We start from the raw sequence: 13,235 nt of genomic DNA on the forward strand, positions 1-13,235 counted from the left end.
TGTTTGCAGACGGATGGATCACACCTGGTCGGGATGCAGCGCACTTGCTGTAGATGTAAAAGAAATATAGGACTGCAGCGCCCTCCGTCGGCTAAGATTGGAATTAGCAACACACCTATGAGGTGAGGACACTTCGTGGGATGTTCTGGAAATTGTTGCCCATCCTGTTTGCCTGTCGGTTAAATATAAATAAGCTCATATGTAGGACATTAAAATTTGATTTTTCATGAAGGTAAATATGTTCAAAGACTCAAACATTTTTTTCCAGCTTATTAAATTCAGAGCCTATCCCAGCTGCCATATGGCGAGAGAGGCGGGCTTCACCCTGAACGGTCGCCAGTCTCTCGCAGGGCTAACACAGGGAGACAGACACCCATTCACTCTCAAGAGTCACTTTAGAGTCACCAGTTAACATAACTCCACTAACTGCGTGTCTTTGGACCGTGGGAGGAAGCTGAGGTACCACAAATCAGACCTTTATCACTGTGTACTCTTTTTCATGTTAGGATATAATGTGCAGGTATTCGTTTTTTCCATTTGGTGCTTAAACTGTAGTGTGTAAAATAGTGTAAAACTATAACACTATCAATTCTTTACAATTTAAAGTCTCCAAAAGTTGATACTGTTCATCTGGACGTCAGGATGAACAGAATCAATGTTTGGAGATTTACTTACCTGGATGATTGAGCATGCATCAAGACAATTTAAAGTCTATTATTCCACAGTGAGAGTTGAAATCATTCAAGACATCTGTTGGCCTTCTCAGGAGTGGATGTACCAGCAAATTCACACCAAGGTCAGCACTTGTAGTTGTGTTATGTTAAAGTTCATGACAGTATGGATTATTTGGAGAAAGTGTCTTCTCTCTAAAAGGAACATGACAGCACAGCTCAGGGTTGAATAAAAACCACACAGAACAAACACTCCAGCTGTCAAGCACGGAGGTGGAGGGGTGATGATTTGGGCTCCTTGCTGTCACTGAATTAAACTCGGTAAGGACCGGATGAATATTTATTATTACCTGATGTCTTTGTCGCTGTGTGTATTAGTGGAGGAAAAAAACAACAACACAAAATCCTGATTTTAATGGCAAAGTATTTATTTAAATCCATAAATATCTCTACAGCTACGAGTAGACTGTTATTAAAGTGTGCAAAAATGTTAGAGCTGAAAAGTGGAAACACAGACGTAAACCTGCATACATGCTCTCACCTGTGCAGGTGTTTTTGATTAATTAAGTTGCATTTCAGAGAGTCTGAATGCTGGCAAAGAAAGCAGACAAACAAAAGCAGGATAATAAAATATATAAATTCTCTGTTTTTTGCGGTCCACGCGCACAAACAATGAATAAGCAATCGTTCCTGTAAAACTCAAAGAGAAGTCAAAATGACATTACAGCAACAAACTGAACACAAAGTGCAGATAATACTGTAAAAACCTGATTATGGCTCAGAGCAGTTCCACCAGTGCAACTTTATCATGACGAAATACACTTATGTCTAACCTGTACTGACCACCTGTACAAAAAGTGCTCAAAAAAGCAAAAAGTTCATGTCATTTGAAACCCTTTACGACACAGCGCAGGTGGAGGACTTGGGCGGCTGCTCCAGGATGGATTCCCGCCGCAGGTCGTTGGGTAAAGTGCCACCCGGACCCCAGACTGTGAGCTCGCCGTAGATGCCGGTCTCGATCATCTCCTCCTGCCAGGGGATGGGGATGTTCCCCGAGGCGAACTCGTCGAAAAAGTCCACGTCCTTGTCGTCCAGCTGCACGCCTTTAACCGTGGAGAAGGCTCCGACGTCGTCGACATCCTTCGCGTAAACTGTTTTGGAGTCCGGCACGAAAGGGGGCGTAAGAATCCCTGTGCAGACACAACACAGAGAGACGTGGGTTCTTATCTCTTCCCTAGGGTGACACACTGTCCTTATTAAAAGCAAAAAACTGTTGCTTTGGCTCTGGCTGAATTTATTTCTGTGGCCCATTTAAAAAGAGAAGATAAGAAGATGAAAAGCCACAGAATAAATGTGGGTTTGGATCATCTCTAATGTTGGGGAGGTCCTGAAGTCTGAGTGAGTGTTTCTACAGCTGGATTTTTATCAGCACTAAAACCGATCACACCAAGCTTTAAATGAAACCAGTCCCGCTCTTTAAACCTCATGCACAGATGTGTGTTAGTGCAACCATGATGAAAGCCGACACTACAAACGGGAGACTTCAGTGGAACTTTGGGTTCCTTGCGTGTTTCTGTCTGACCTGCATTCAGTTTCCTCCAGTTAATCTCACTGAAGAAAGGGTGCGCCCTCAGCTCGTCGCACGAGTCGTTCTTGAAGCCGAGCCTCTTGTCGACCTCTTTGCACAGCAGACCCTCACAGATGGACCGGGCGTTCTCGCTAAACTTCTCCGGATAAGTTACCGGATCATTCAAAATCCGCTTCTTCACCACCTTATTCTCCACCTTTAACATTAAAACCAAAGCAGAAAAAAGAAGGTGAATGAAAACCTGATTGTCACGTTTGTTTAACACTCTAAAATCTGTATAATTGCACAGACAGCAAGATGCATGACAGAAAGAAACGAGAGGTTCTTGAGGAGAAAAGATCAGAAAGATCAAATGGTAAATTTACAAACTGCTTCAAAAAGAAAATGACACGAGATCGCACATAGCACGTCTCAGTGCTTCTACCTTCTCTCCTCGGGTCCTGAAGGGCCCCTTAGCAGCCAGAAACTCGTACAGAGTGACTCCCAGAGTGAAATAATCCACAGAGTAGTCGTATTCCTCACCTTTCAGCAGCTCCGGAGCCATGAAACCTGCAGGTGACAGCGTGTGACAGAGTGTGGATGAAAACGACCAGGATGCAAAGTATCCTCCATTAGCAGGGAAGACGCTTTTGTATTTCAGGGGATCTATTGATTGAAGATTCAATTTTAGTGCACATTTTGCCATTTCCAGATGTTACACTTTGGCGAACTCCTAGAGATGTTATCCGATCAACTTCATATTTGCTCAGTCTGAACTATAGATCTGGACCATATTGAAATGTGGAGCTTTTGAGTTTCTGTCAAAGGGCGTGGCCATGGCGACATTGCAAAATGTAATCACTCCTCATGAATTTTCATTTTGATCTCATTCACTCATACATTTTCCAGTCTGGACCAAACCACTCAGGTGTGATAAGGCTCCGCCCCTAAACACATTTCATTGCCAGCAACCATAATTTGTCCAGGAAAGCCGCACACAGTGGGTTTTAGTTCACATTGAAAAATGTGAGTTTTTGTCAAAAGGTGTGACCCTGACGGCATAACTTATTTTGATGCTTCGCCATGAAGCACGAAATTGCTATAACTCAAAGAAATTTAGTCTCCTAAACTTCACAGGCATGCTGAGAGTCCCACCCTGAACAGGTTTGAATAGTTAGAGTGGCACCTAGTGGGAGCAAGACATGTAGTTATTGAGACTTTGATGTATTGCTTCTCCCAGGTTTACCCCATCCACCTCAAAAGCGGTCAGAATAAACATCACACTTTGATGATACTTCAGTGTTAAAATTGTGGGTTTACGTTGAATGGCGCACCCTGGTGGCAGGGTGAATCACCGCAAAACAGGAAGTAGGTTTCATGTTTTATGGTCCTTTCCATTGACCATTGTAACAAGGCTCCACAGCGCCAGCTACAATTAAAAAAAAAAAAAAAAAAAAAACTAGCCCTCACACCATTCTTCATTTAGGAGTCTAAAATTTGGCAGCCCGATAAAAGACATCAAGATTTACAAAAAAATCTCTTGGAGCCATATCCTAAACCCAACAGGAAATCAGACATTGTGAATTTAATGTGTAATGTTAGCTAAAATTTTCACAGTTTTCAGGCCTCGTACTTTAGCGAACTCCTCCTCGGGATTTCAGGAGATCAACATGATCTCAGGTTGAAGTTAAAGACCTGGGTGGCATGTAATATCTGCTGTCTCCTCTGCTGCCTATCTACCAATGATGAGGAACAGAAAATTAAAAGAATATTTTTCATCGCCACCTAGTGGACAGAGGAGGTGTTTAGCATGTCTCGATGCACCCAGTGTGAGTGCCCTCGCATTTCTGATTGCAGCTTTAATTTTGCATTGTTTTCATTATATGTTGATCAAAAGTCTCATACAAATAAACTTTCACTGCCTTTCTTGAACAAAAGTACACTTCGCTATTATCATACTGTGTAAAACAAATGATCTCTGAGCGGTTTTACTTTATTTCACATGATAATGTTAATTTGATAACGCTGGAGCTCATGTATGCAAAGAGTTAAACACCTGAGGTAAAATCCTCAACTGTGAAATGTAAATGTAGTAGTCTGTATTTCAGTATATTGCAAGGTAAATTTCACACATTACGTGCAGAAACACTGAGTTTAGTTGGTTTTTTTTTTTTCCATTTGAGGATTCTGTGGTGTACCTGGAGTGCCGGCGTAGCCCTTGATTTTAAACTGATCATCAGCCAGCTCCACAGCCAGACCAAGGTCAGAGATACGGACGTTACCTGTGTGAGAGCAAACAGGTTAATGTCAGCGTCACAGATATGATAAGCAACTCATTAACCTGCAGAAGTGTGATAACCCAAAGATATCCTTCTGTTAGCTGTGAAACACATTGTGTGTAATGTAGGTATGAAGTGTGTGTGTCAGTTTTAACTTCAGGAGGCTATTTCAAGTCAAGGTGAAGAGCTGTAATTGCACAAGCAGCTACAACAAGGCTTTTGTAATGGTTTTTAGAAATAGTTCACCATTTTGGAAAACACGTTAGCATAAAGCTAGGTGAGACAGAAGCATAATTCTTACCATTATCGCAACATATAGCGCGCTATCTAAGGCTAAATGCGTCATTAGGGAATCTTAAAAACACAATAAATACTAGAGTCCGAACAATATCTGACTTTCAAGACTGATATCGATCTTGTGTTATTTAAAAATCTGATATCTCAATTTTGATATAAAATTTTCAATTTTATGAAACAAAAATGGATGAGCTTGTTGTCGTTTTTTTTGCAGTCTGCCCTCTAGTGAGCAAACTATGCAACATCAGCAGTCACACAATGGTCGAAGGGTGTTTCTTCCATCTCTTCTTTACTTTTTCAATTTTCATTCAGCAGTCGTTATAAATGCAGATACCAATAAATCGGTAAATAGCTAATACTGGATGATAATATCAGCCCTCCAATAAATCCTTTGTGCAAATTTGAAATGAACTATGTTTTGCAGGATAACCACAGAACGGTGCCACAGGTTGCAAAAACAGGAAAGCTGATGCCCCCTGTAGCTCTCCCCTCTTCGCTCTAAGCCCCTCCCACCAGAGAAGCACAGGCATTATTTGGGCTAAAAAAAATAAGACTTTATGCAGCACACTTGCTGTAGACTGACCTGATCTAATCTGGGAAGGCTGATGATCTTGTAGGGAGTTAGACTTTCTAGAGCCTGGAGGAAGTGCAGGAGTCTAGCTCCTTCTCAAAAACCTCTTGATTTTACAACATGCAGAAATGTAACGATTTTGGATATGTTTAAATTATATATAAAATATATATGCTGACTCGAACATACAAACGGTGTGTAAAGGATGTTCAATCAATTTTGATTAAAAAAAAAAAGCTCTGAAATATGGTTTTAATTTCTTCTCTGGTCATATTTCCTGTTGTGGAATTCTCTCACAGAAATCAGGATCCTTCGAGTCCCATGAGTGCCTCTCTTATTGTCTGTGTCTATAACTGATGGTCACTGCCAGATGTTAAACATAGGATTTTCCTGTGTCCTTGCAAGAAGTGGAAATAGGTTTCACGTGACTGTATTACCAGTCTGAAAATTGTTTAAATGTGATATCTATGATCCTGCAGGTAACCAGCTGCTGACCTCATACTATCGCTTCTTTCATGTTTACATTGTCTCTACGTGGTGGCATGAGCACTGCAGACTAGACAGTTACCTTGGAGTCATCTTGTTCACGAGTGTTTTACCTTGATTATCCAGCAGCACATTCTCTGGTTTGAGGTCTCTGTAGATGATCCTCTTCTGGTGGAGGTGCTCCATGCCCTGGATGATCTGCGCAGCATAGTAGCAGGCTCGTGGCTCTTCAAATCCCGGGTTGTTCTCATCCACATTATAGATATGGTACCTAATGCGATCAGAGAGAGATGTTGTAGGTTCATCCAAGGCAAAAATCCCTATATTGCAATAATAATTCTTAGTTTTGGGGTTGCAAGTTGTTAAATTACCTCTATGAGCCTGAAAAGGTGTAGGACGATGGGTCAAAGAGAAAAGATGATCTAACCTCAGGTCTCCGCCGTTCATGATGGTCATGACCAGACACAGCTCTGTTTTCGTCTGGAAGGCATACGCCAAAGAGACGATGAACCTGCTGTGAACTCGGGCCAGGATCCTTTTCTCCACCATCGCGCCCTGCAGGCAGCAGAGGAGACAGCAGGAGACATGAGAAACTCTGTGAGTAACAATATCTGAACTTGCATTTCCAGCTGCACCAGCTCTCCAACTTTAGCAGCGTCTTCTTGTGTCTGCTTTGATGACTAGAGACAGGAGACTTCAGTCGAGGTCCGCTCCATTTATAAACATGACAGGATTGGCACTTTATGCTATAAGGAGATCAAAATGTACTAATGCCGAGAGGACTAATCATATAAGCCCATGGTGCTCACCTGTAAGCCTCTATCCTAACACTGACTGTTTAGACAGGTAGGCTGGTCAGCTACTGCAGGTAAAAGTCCTGCAGAACCTCATGGAAACTAAATCAAAAAGGTTCCTGTATTTGAACAACTTCATGAACTGCTGGACCTATAATAGAGCAGGTGGCATGACTCCTTACCTCATAGCCTTTTCTCTTCTTCAGCCTCTTCTTGTTGAGCTTTTTGCAGGCATACAGTTTCCCCGTGCCCCTCATCTGACAGGCAAAGACTTCCCCAAAACCCCCTTTCCCCAGTACACGAAAATCCATGAACCAGTCATCTCCCATGGGCTGCATCTCCAGCCACTTCCACTGCAGAAACCTCTTCAGGTACATACTCTCCAGGAAAAACGTGTAGGGCACTTCCTTGAGGAAGTCCATCACACTGTCCATGGTCTCGTTGAAAAGGTCGTCAGAAGCCTGTTGGTGCTTCTCTTTGACCTTCGTGATGCCATTTTCTGGCAGAAAGGGGCAGTAATACTTGGCATCAGGCTCCATATAACGCGATATGATCTTGCACGCTTTGTTGACTCGATCTTCATCTTCAGCATTGTTGTACTCCTCGATATCTTTCCACAGACGGCTGGGGCCTTTGTACTCGTTGTTGGACTCCAGGAACTCCTGGAAGAGACGTTTGCCGATGGGCTGCTCCACACAGACCGTCTGGAAGCCCAGGTCTAAAGTCTCCCGCAGACCCTCGCACACCGTGATGTGAAGCAGCTTCAGGCGGGAGTGGAACTTCTTGTCTCGGTTGGCCGCTGGGTTGGCAGTGCCATCAAAGCTTCCGCGGGCCGAGATGTAGGCAGAGTTGGCCACAACTGTCGTCAAGCCACCGATATCCATGGTGGGTAAGAGAAAAGGAGGGAAGGATAAAGAGATGCAACTAAAGTGTTACAGGGAAGAAAAAGCAGATGGGAAAGTCTGCAAATGAGAACCGAAATAAAGAAATCGCAAAATGCAGACAAAAATCACAGAGAAGTAAGTGATGTAAGAGAGGACTTCTTCCTCCGGTGATTCAGAAGCAGAGTGACTCGCACATGTGAGCATCTGCTCACTGCAGAGTGACTTCCCTCCCTGACAGTCTCTGCCTCTCACACATGCACACACACATGCAGATCTACCTGACTCATCGCCTTTCCTCAAAGACACTTATCCACGCTGAAGCTCTGTAATGCTCTGCCCCGTGCCCGACCATGTGCTCTGTGCCGGAGGCGGGACGAGAACAAGGTGTGAGGGAACACGATGGAAAGTAGAGGCAGAAAATGAAAGAGGAAAAAGAGACAAATTAGGTAAAAATATGCATGTATGTAGCGGGACAGTAATGACAGCAGTGTAGAGAGAGAGCAAAGTTCTCCATCACTTTATTAGGTACACCTGTTGACTGCACATTAAGAAAGTGACGAAAAGTGATTTAAGTGACTTTGAATGTGGCATGGTTGTTGGTGCCAGACAGGCTGATCTGAGAATTTTAGAAAGTGCTGATCTGCTGGGATTTTCCCACAGAACCATCTCTAGGGTAAAGAGAAAGGAAAGGAAACAGAGAGAGAAAAAAGAGAAAACTTCCAGTGAGCAGCAGTTTTCTCTGGGGAAAAATGTCTTGTTGATGTCAGAGGTTAGAGGAGAATGGCCAGATTGCTTCGAGCTGATATGAAGGCAACAGTAATTCAAACAATCACTTGTTACAACCAATGTATGGAGAAGAGCATCTCTGAATGCACGAAACATCAAACCTACAACAGCAGAAGACTGCACCTGACGCTGAAAAATGCCAGAGTCTCAATTTCTGAGCAACATTTGGACACTAGATGAAATGAAAATATGCTTTGTATCACCCCCCCATCCCTTTAGGACCTCAGCAGGATCATGTATTATGTCACAAAGCTCAGATCACTTCAAACTGGATTCTTGAACATGACAATGCTTCATAGTAGCTGGAGTAGCTGGTGTCATTAAAATATATGAACTTAGTAGCAGTGAAGCAAGCCGGCGGAGCCTCCACCTGAAACTGAATTTGAAGTTTTTGCAGCCCTGTATTAAAATAACCTACGCTCAACCCAGTAGAGCACCTTTAGGATGTGACAGATGTGCAGCCAACAAATCTGCAGAAACTGTGGTGCTGTCATGTCATCATGGAGCAAAATCCCTGCTGGAGGAACATTTCCAGCATCTTGTTGAATCTCTGCCACAAAAAATGGGCTAGTACCTATAAAGTTTGTGCTTTAGTACATCAGAATTAGTCAAATGTTTCAGAGGCCAAACTGACTCAGGTTTTCATTTCTGTTTGGATTTGCAGTGATTTAAATCAGTCCTGTTATCAGTAGTAGCCAACCTTTTCAAGGTGATCCTGGTGTTTCTCCAGTGAATCAAGGACGTCATTGCTAATGAAGGAAGTTTACCTGCTCCTGTCACGGTACACCTTATCTTGGCCTCATAAATACATAGTGAAAGATAACACACATCACACTGTGGACCGACTGTAAGTGCAGAAAAGAATGAGACTGGACGCAAGACGTTAACACAAAAGCTGAAAGTTCCTCAGAAGATTTGGAGAGGGACGAGAGAGGGAAGAAAGAAATATTACAGCTGTCTTTACTGAGCTGAGAGAAGGAAAGAGAAAAGGTTTGCTGTGAAGCTCCATCATGGCCACTCTGAAGGAAAAGAGGACTTGCGGGCAGCGGTGTGAAGACTTCGGCCGCTTTGTCTGGAACTCGGAAAATGGGACGTTTATGGGAAGAACGCCAGAGAAATGGGGTAACAAGGACATGACTTCACTAACCTCTCCTGCATTAAATAGACTAGAATTTTTAAACCGCTTGCAACAAGTATTTTTCAGATTATTTAAAACATGCTGATAGCACTCATTCAGTCAAGTTACATGTTAAAAATTGTCCTAATAACCTTTAAATCTTTTCTTTTCTTTTTGTCTGTATTTTATTTTGAATTGTTGCTGTGATCTGAGCTTTGTGACATGGTGCGCATGATGAGCACACTGTCCTCATAAAGGATTTGATGTGGTCAGCAAGAATACTCAGGAATGCTGTGGTGTTTAAATGAAGCTCAGTTGGTACTAAGATGCCCAAAGCGTGCCAAGAAAGTATCCCCCATGCTGTTACACCACTACCATCCTGAACTGGATGGAGCCATGTTTTTATGGTGTTAATGCTAAATTCTGACCCTAAAATGTGAATGTAGCTGAAACGAGAGTCATCAGACCAGGAAACATTTTTCCATCTTCTACTGACCAGTTCTTCCCATCCGTTAAGTAGCCTCGGTTTCATGCTCTTAGCTAACAGGAATGGCACCAGATGTGGTCTTCTCCTGCTGTAGCCCATCTGCTACCATTAAGGTTTGGTGTGTTGAGGGCTCTGACCCTAGATTCAAATGTCACAGCAGAAATTGAAACTGTGTGAAGCTGTAACTTAGCTTCCTGTTCTTCGATGACAGGAATGGCACCGAGTGTGATCTTATGTTGTTGTAGGTTTAATTTGCTGTCTTTCAGAGGTACTTTTCTGCAGAACTTGCTTGTAACAAGTAAATATTTGAGTTACTAATTCCTTTCTATCACTTTAAAGCAGTCTGACCTCTGGCATCAACAAGGCACTGTCACTCTCTGGATGTTTTCTGTTTTCGGCCCTTTCTCTGTAAACCCTCTTTAAATCATATAAGTCAGGGCCGATTGGCTCGTTACACATTTACATTAAAGGGCAGTTGAAAGGCTGTACCTAATGAAGTGGCCGGTGAGTGTAGTTGTTTTTCTTTCACATAAAACATAAAAGGCCTCAACAGTATCTGTGTGTGTGTGTTTGCTGAAAGACACGCGTGATCCCAGTCACATGTCATGCACTCCTAGAGCAGCGAGAGATAAGTAATGATAAGTTTTGTGCACCCTTCTCTGCTTGACCTTACAATGAGATTAAATTCAGTTTGCAGCAGCAGAGGACACCTTGACCTCTGCGTTTCCACATTAGGCAGAGCTGCCTTGCTAGTGTGTACAGTAAATATTCTTTCTCTCACTCTGATTTTCCAAGCTTCAGAGTGAGCAACATTGATAACTAAAACACTTATTGATGTACCCATAAAGGTGTGTTAATAAACTCCTTCCTTCACAGTGTACATTAGTCTGTACTATGTGGCCTTCTACGTCATCATGACGGGGCTCTTTTCTTTGGCGATCTGGGTCCTCATGTACACCATCAGTCCCTACAAACCTGACTACCAAGATCGACTAACATCACCAGGTTACATAAATCATGAATACATAAATACATAAATAATCACAAAAGATATCTCAGTGCCTCATAAGCATCTGCTTTCCCACTCAGGGGTGATGGTGTGGCCGGACACATACGGAGAGGAAGACGTTGAAATCTTCTACAACACGTCAGAGAAGGCCAGCTGTATGGAAATGGCCAACATCCTTCACGACTTCCTGAAGCGTTAGTGTTCCCATACACGATTTATTCTGCATTATGTAACTTTTAATGTGCACATATGTCAAAGAAAATTAAAAAAAGACACCTGGCTCTGTTTTCACCTCTCTCTTTTAGCCTACAATGACACCAAGCAGCTGGAGTGCAACAACTACAACTGCACCAAGGGGAAGTACTTCATCCAGAAGACCTTCTCTGCCCCCCACCACACCAAGTGGGCTTGCCCCTTCACGCAGAGCATGCTGGGACCCTGCTCTGGAATTGAGGATCCGACTTTTGGCTACAACAGCACCATGCCTTGTGTCGTCATCAAGATGAACAGGGTGCGTTTGGTTTCACTCTGTCAGGATATTTAAGCTAGAAAAGCAATGACATCATATAATAACCAGAACTAAAAGCAAATGTTGTGTTTTGTCTGCAGATTATTGACTTTTTGCCTTCTAATAACACCGCTCGGCCCCCATATGTGAACTGCACCATACTGGTGAGCTGCATGCAGTTACTTTAAAGTAGTAAAGTAGTAGTATAATATCTGAAAAAAGTAGTGGGTATAGGGTGACTCTATACTGTGGAAAAACACTGGATTCAACACATTTTCCACCTTTCACAGCTCTTTCCATCACACGCTTCCTGTCTGTTAATCTCCTGCCTTTTAAACTCATCAGCCACAGTTTAACAAAGATTCACAAAATGAATCAAGATCTTCTTTCAATAAAATAAAACTCTGTTTCTGTTTGGATGTAGGATGGAGAGGACAGTGTGGCAAAAATAGAGTATTTCCCAGACGGTGGAATCATGGATCCCTCCTACTTCCCATACTATGGAAATCTAGCACAGGTAAGACAGCAGATAATGATCTAATATTCAGGAGGCTTCTTCCATGTACAGTAACCTTCATTTGCTTTTAGCACAAATACATAAAAAGGGTGAAACACCAGCCTGATACACAGAAATAATGAAACTGGTCACTCTGTGCTTTCTTAACCTCATTACTTACTTAATTTGATAACATGAGTTGAACTGAAGAACAAAGATGAAACATATTAGTGGAGCATACAGGATGCAGAGCATGGCTATGTGCTGAAAGGCTGCAGAGACCTGGGTTTAATTCAGCCTGGACCAAATTTCCTGCCCATTCTCAACCATTTTGTCCAATAAAGGCTAAATATATGAAAACACTAGAGGCGTTTTATTTTGCTATGGAGATCACACCCTGGGATTTTCATCTATAATGGCCTGGATGAGCCAAATACAAACAAAACTACAGTTATGGTATTTGGCCCTAAAACACAGCCAGACATTTACTCTGGGTGGAACTACTTTGATCTTCAGTGCTTTGACCAGAACTCGCTCTTTAAACGAATGTTTGTGTCTCCCTTTGTTCACATGCACAGAAGTGCTAAAATTAGAAACATCGTGTCTCATTTGCTTTGATCTCTGGATGTCAGATATGGACACCGAATTCACAATCCTCTTTGTTGAGTGCTTGTTCACTGATGATTGTTGGATTGTTGGAGTTTTTTATTTATACTGTTGCAGGTTCTCTACCATTATTTTATCATAAGAGTCTTGAGATGATTCGGTGCCACATCATAAGCACTTTTTTTTCTGTTCAGGTACCCTCGTTCTTATGTTGCACTTGGGTAAGGAACCAACACTCTGCCTCTTCTTCTTTCTTTCTTTCTTTTACAGCCTACTTATGTCAACCCACTGGTGGCCGTTCGGTTCAGCCTGGTCGGAGAGAAGGAAGCCAAGATCCAGTGCAGAGTGGTGTCTGAAAAGATCAGCTACGAAAACATCCACGACCCCTATGAGGGGAAAGTCGTCTTTTACCTCAAAGCAGTGAAATGAACCATGTCAGATAGTCATACAGTACCACTACTCACCTGCTAGTATCATGTATCTGGATCTGTAGGGATACTTATCAAACCGCCTTTAAGCCACTTGTATTCAACTTAAGCAGTCTATAGACCTAAGTTTCCAAGTAATTTATTAATGTTGTTGCAAAATAAATTGTAAGATCTAGAAATCTGAAGGAGCAAAATTCAAGCGTTGTGACCTCCAAATGTGTCCTTAGAAACAGTGGATAAATGTATTTA

At 42.4% G+C, this 13,235-nt stretch overlaps 2 protein-coding genes across 2 annotated transcripts; one reads left to right on the top strand and one right to left on the bottom strand.

Annotated features, from left to right (window-relative positions):
- Window positions 1-1,083: 1,083 nt before the first annotated feature.
- grk1a (G protein-coupled receptor kinase 1 a) lies at window positions 1,084-7,818 on the bottom strand. Its single transcript, XM_085271825.1, has 7 exons — window positions 6,848-7,818; window positions 6,299-6,426; window positions 5,985-6,142; window positions 4,437-4,520; window positions 2,684-2,808; window positions 2,254-2,455; window positions 1,084-1,861 (listed from the first exon to the last, which is right to left on the bottom strand). Exons 1-7 carry the CDS (start codon window positions 7,547-7,549, stop codon window positions 1,569-1,571), a joined length of 1,692 nt encoding a protein of 563 aa, XP_085127951.1. The 5' UTR covers window positions 7,550-7,818; the 3' UTR covers window positions 1,084-1,568.
- A 1,467-nt stretch (window positions 7,819-9,285) lies between these two features.
- LOC146583453 (potassium-transporting ATPase subunit beta-like) lies at window positions 9,286-13,075 on the top strand. Its single transcript, XM_085280833.1, has 7 exons — window positions 9,286-9,457; window positions 10,816-10,944; window positions 11,029-11,142; window positions 11,254-11,459; window positions 11,558-11,620; window positions 11,881-11,973; window positions 12,829-13,075. The coding sequence occupies exons 1-7, from the start codon at window positions 9,346-9,348 to the stop codon at window positions 12,985-12,987; spliced, it is 876 nt and encodes a 291-aa protein (XP_085136959.1). The 5' UTR covers window positions 9,286-9,345; the 3' UTR covers window positions 12,988-13,075.
- Window positions 13,076-13,235: the final 160 nt, after the last annotated feature.

Source organism: Mchenga conophoros, linkage group LG1 (assembly GCF_057382185.1).
Source record: "Mchenga conophoros isolate Kocher_MC1m ecotype Shallow Benthic linkage group LG1, M_conophoros_male_GT1.1, whole genome shotgun sequence".
Taxonomy (NCBI): domain Eukaryota; kingdom Metazoa; phylum Chordata; class Actinopteri; order Cichliformes; family Cichlidae; genus Mchenga; species Mchenga conophoros.

Bases quoted from the DNA above. Each gene is read 5' to 3' on its own strand.
- grk1a (XM_085271825.1), bottom strand. From the start codon at position 7,549: ATGGATATCGGTGGCTTGACGACAGTTGTGGCCAACTCTGCCTACATC. The intron at 6,427-6,847 runs GTAAGGAGTCAT...TGCTGCCTGCAG, and splicing joins AGAAGAGAAAAGGCTATGAG to GGCGCGATGGTGGAGAAAAG. The intron at 6,143-6,298 runs GTTAGATCATCT...TGATCGCATTAG, and splicing joins ATGAACGGCGGAGACCTGAG to GTACCATATCTATAATGTGG.
- LOC146583453 (XM_085280833.1), top strand. From the start codon at position 9,346: ATGGCCACTCTGAAGGAAAAGAGGACTTGCGGGCAGCGGTGTGAAGAC. The intron at 10,945-11,028 runs GTTACATAAATC...TTTCCCACTCAG, and splicing joins AGATCGACTAACATCACCAG to GGGTGATGGTGTGGCCGGAC. The intron at 11,974-12,828 runs GTAAGACAGCAG...TTTCTTTTACAG, and splicing joins ACTATGGAAATCTAGCACAG to CCTACTTATGTCAACCCACT.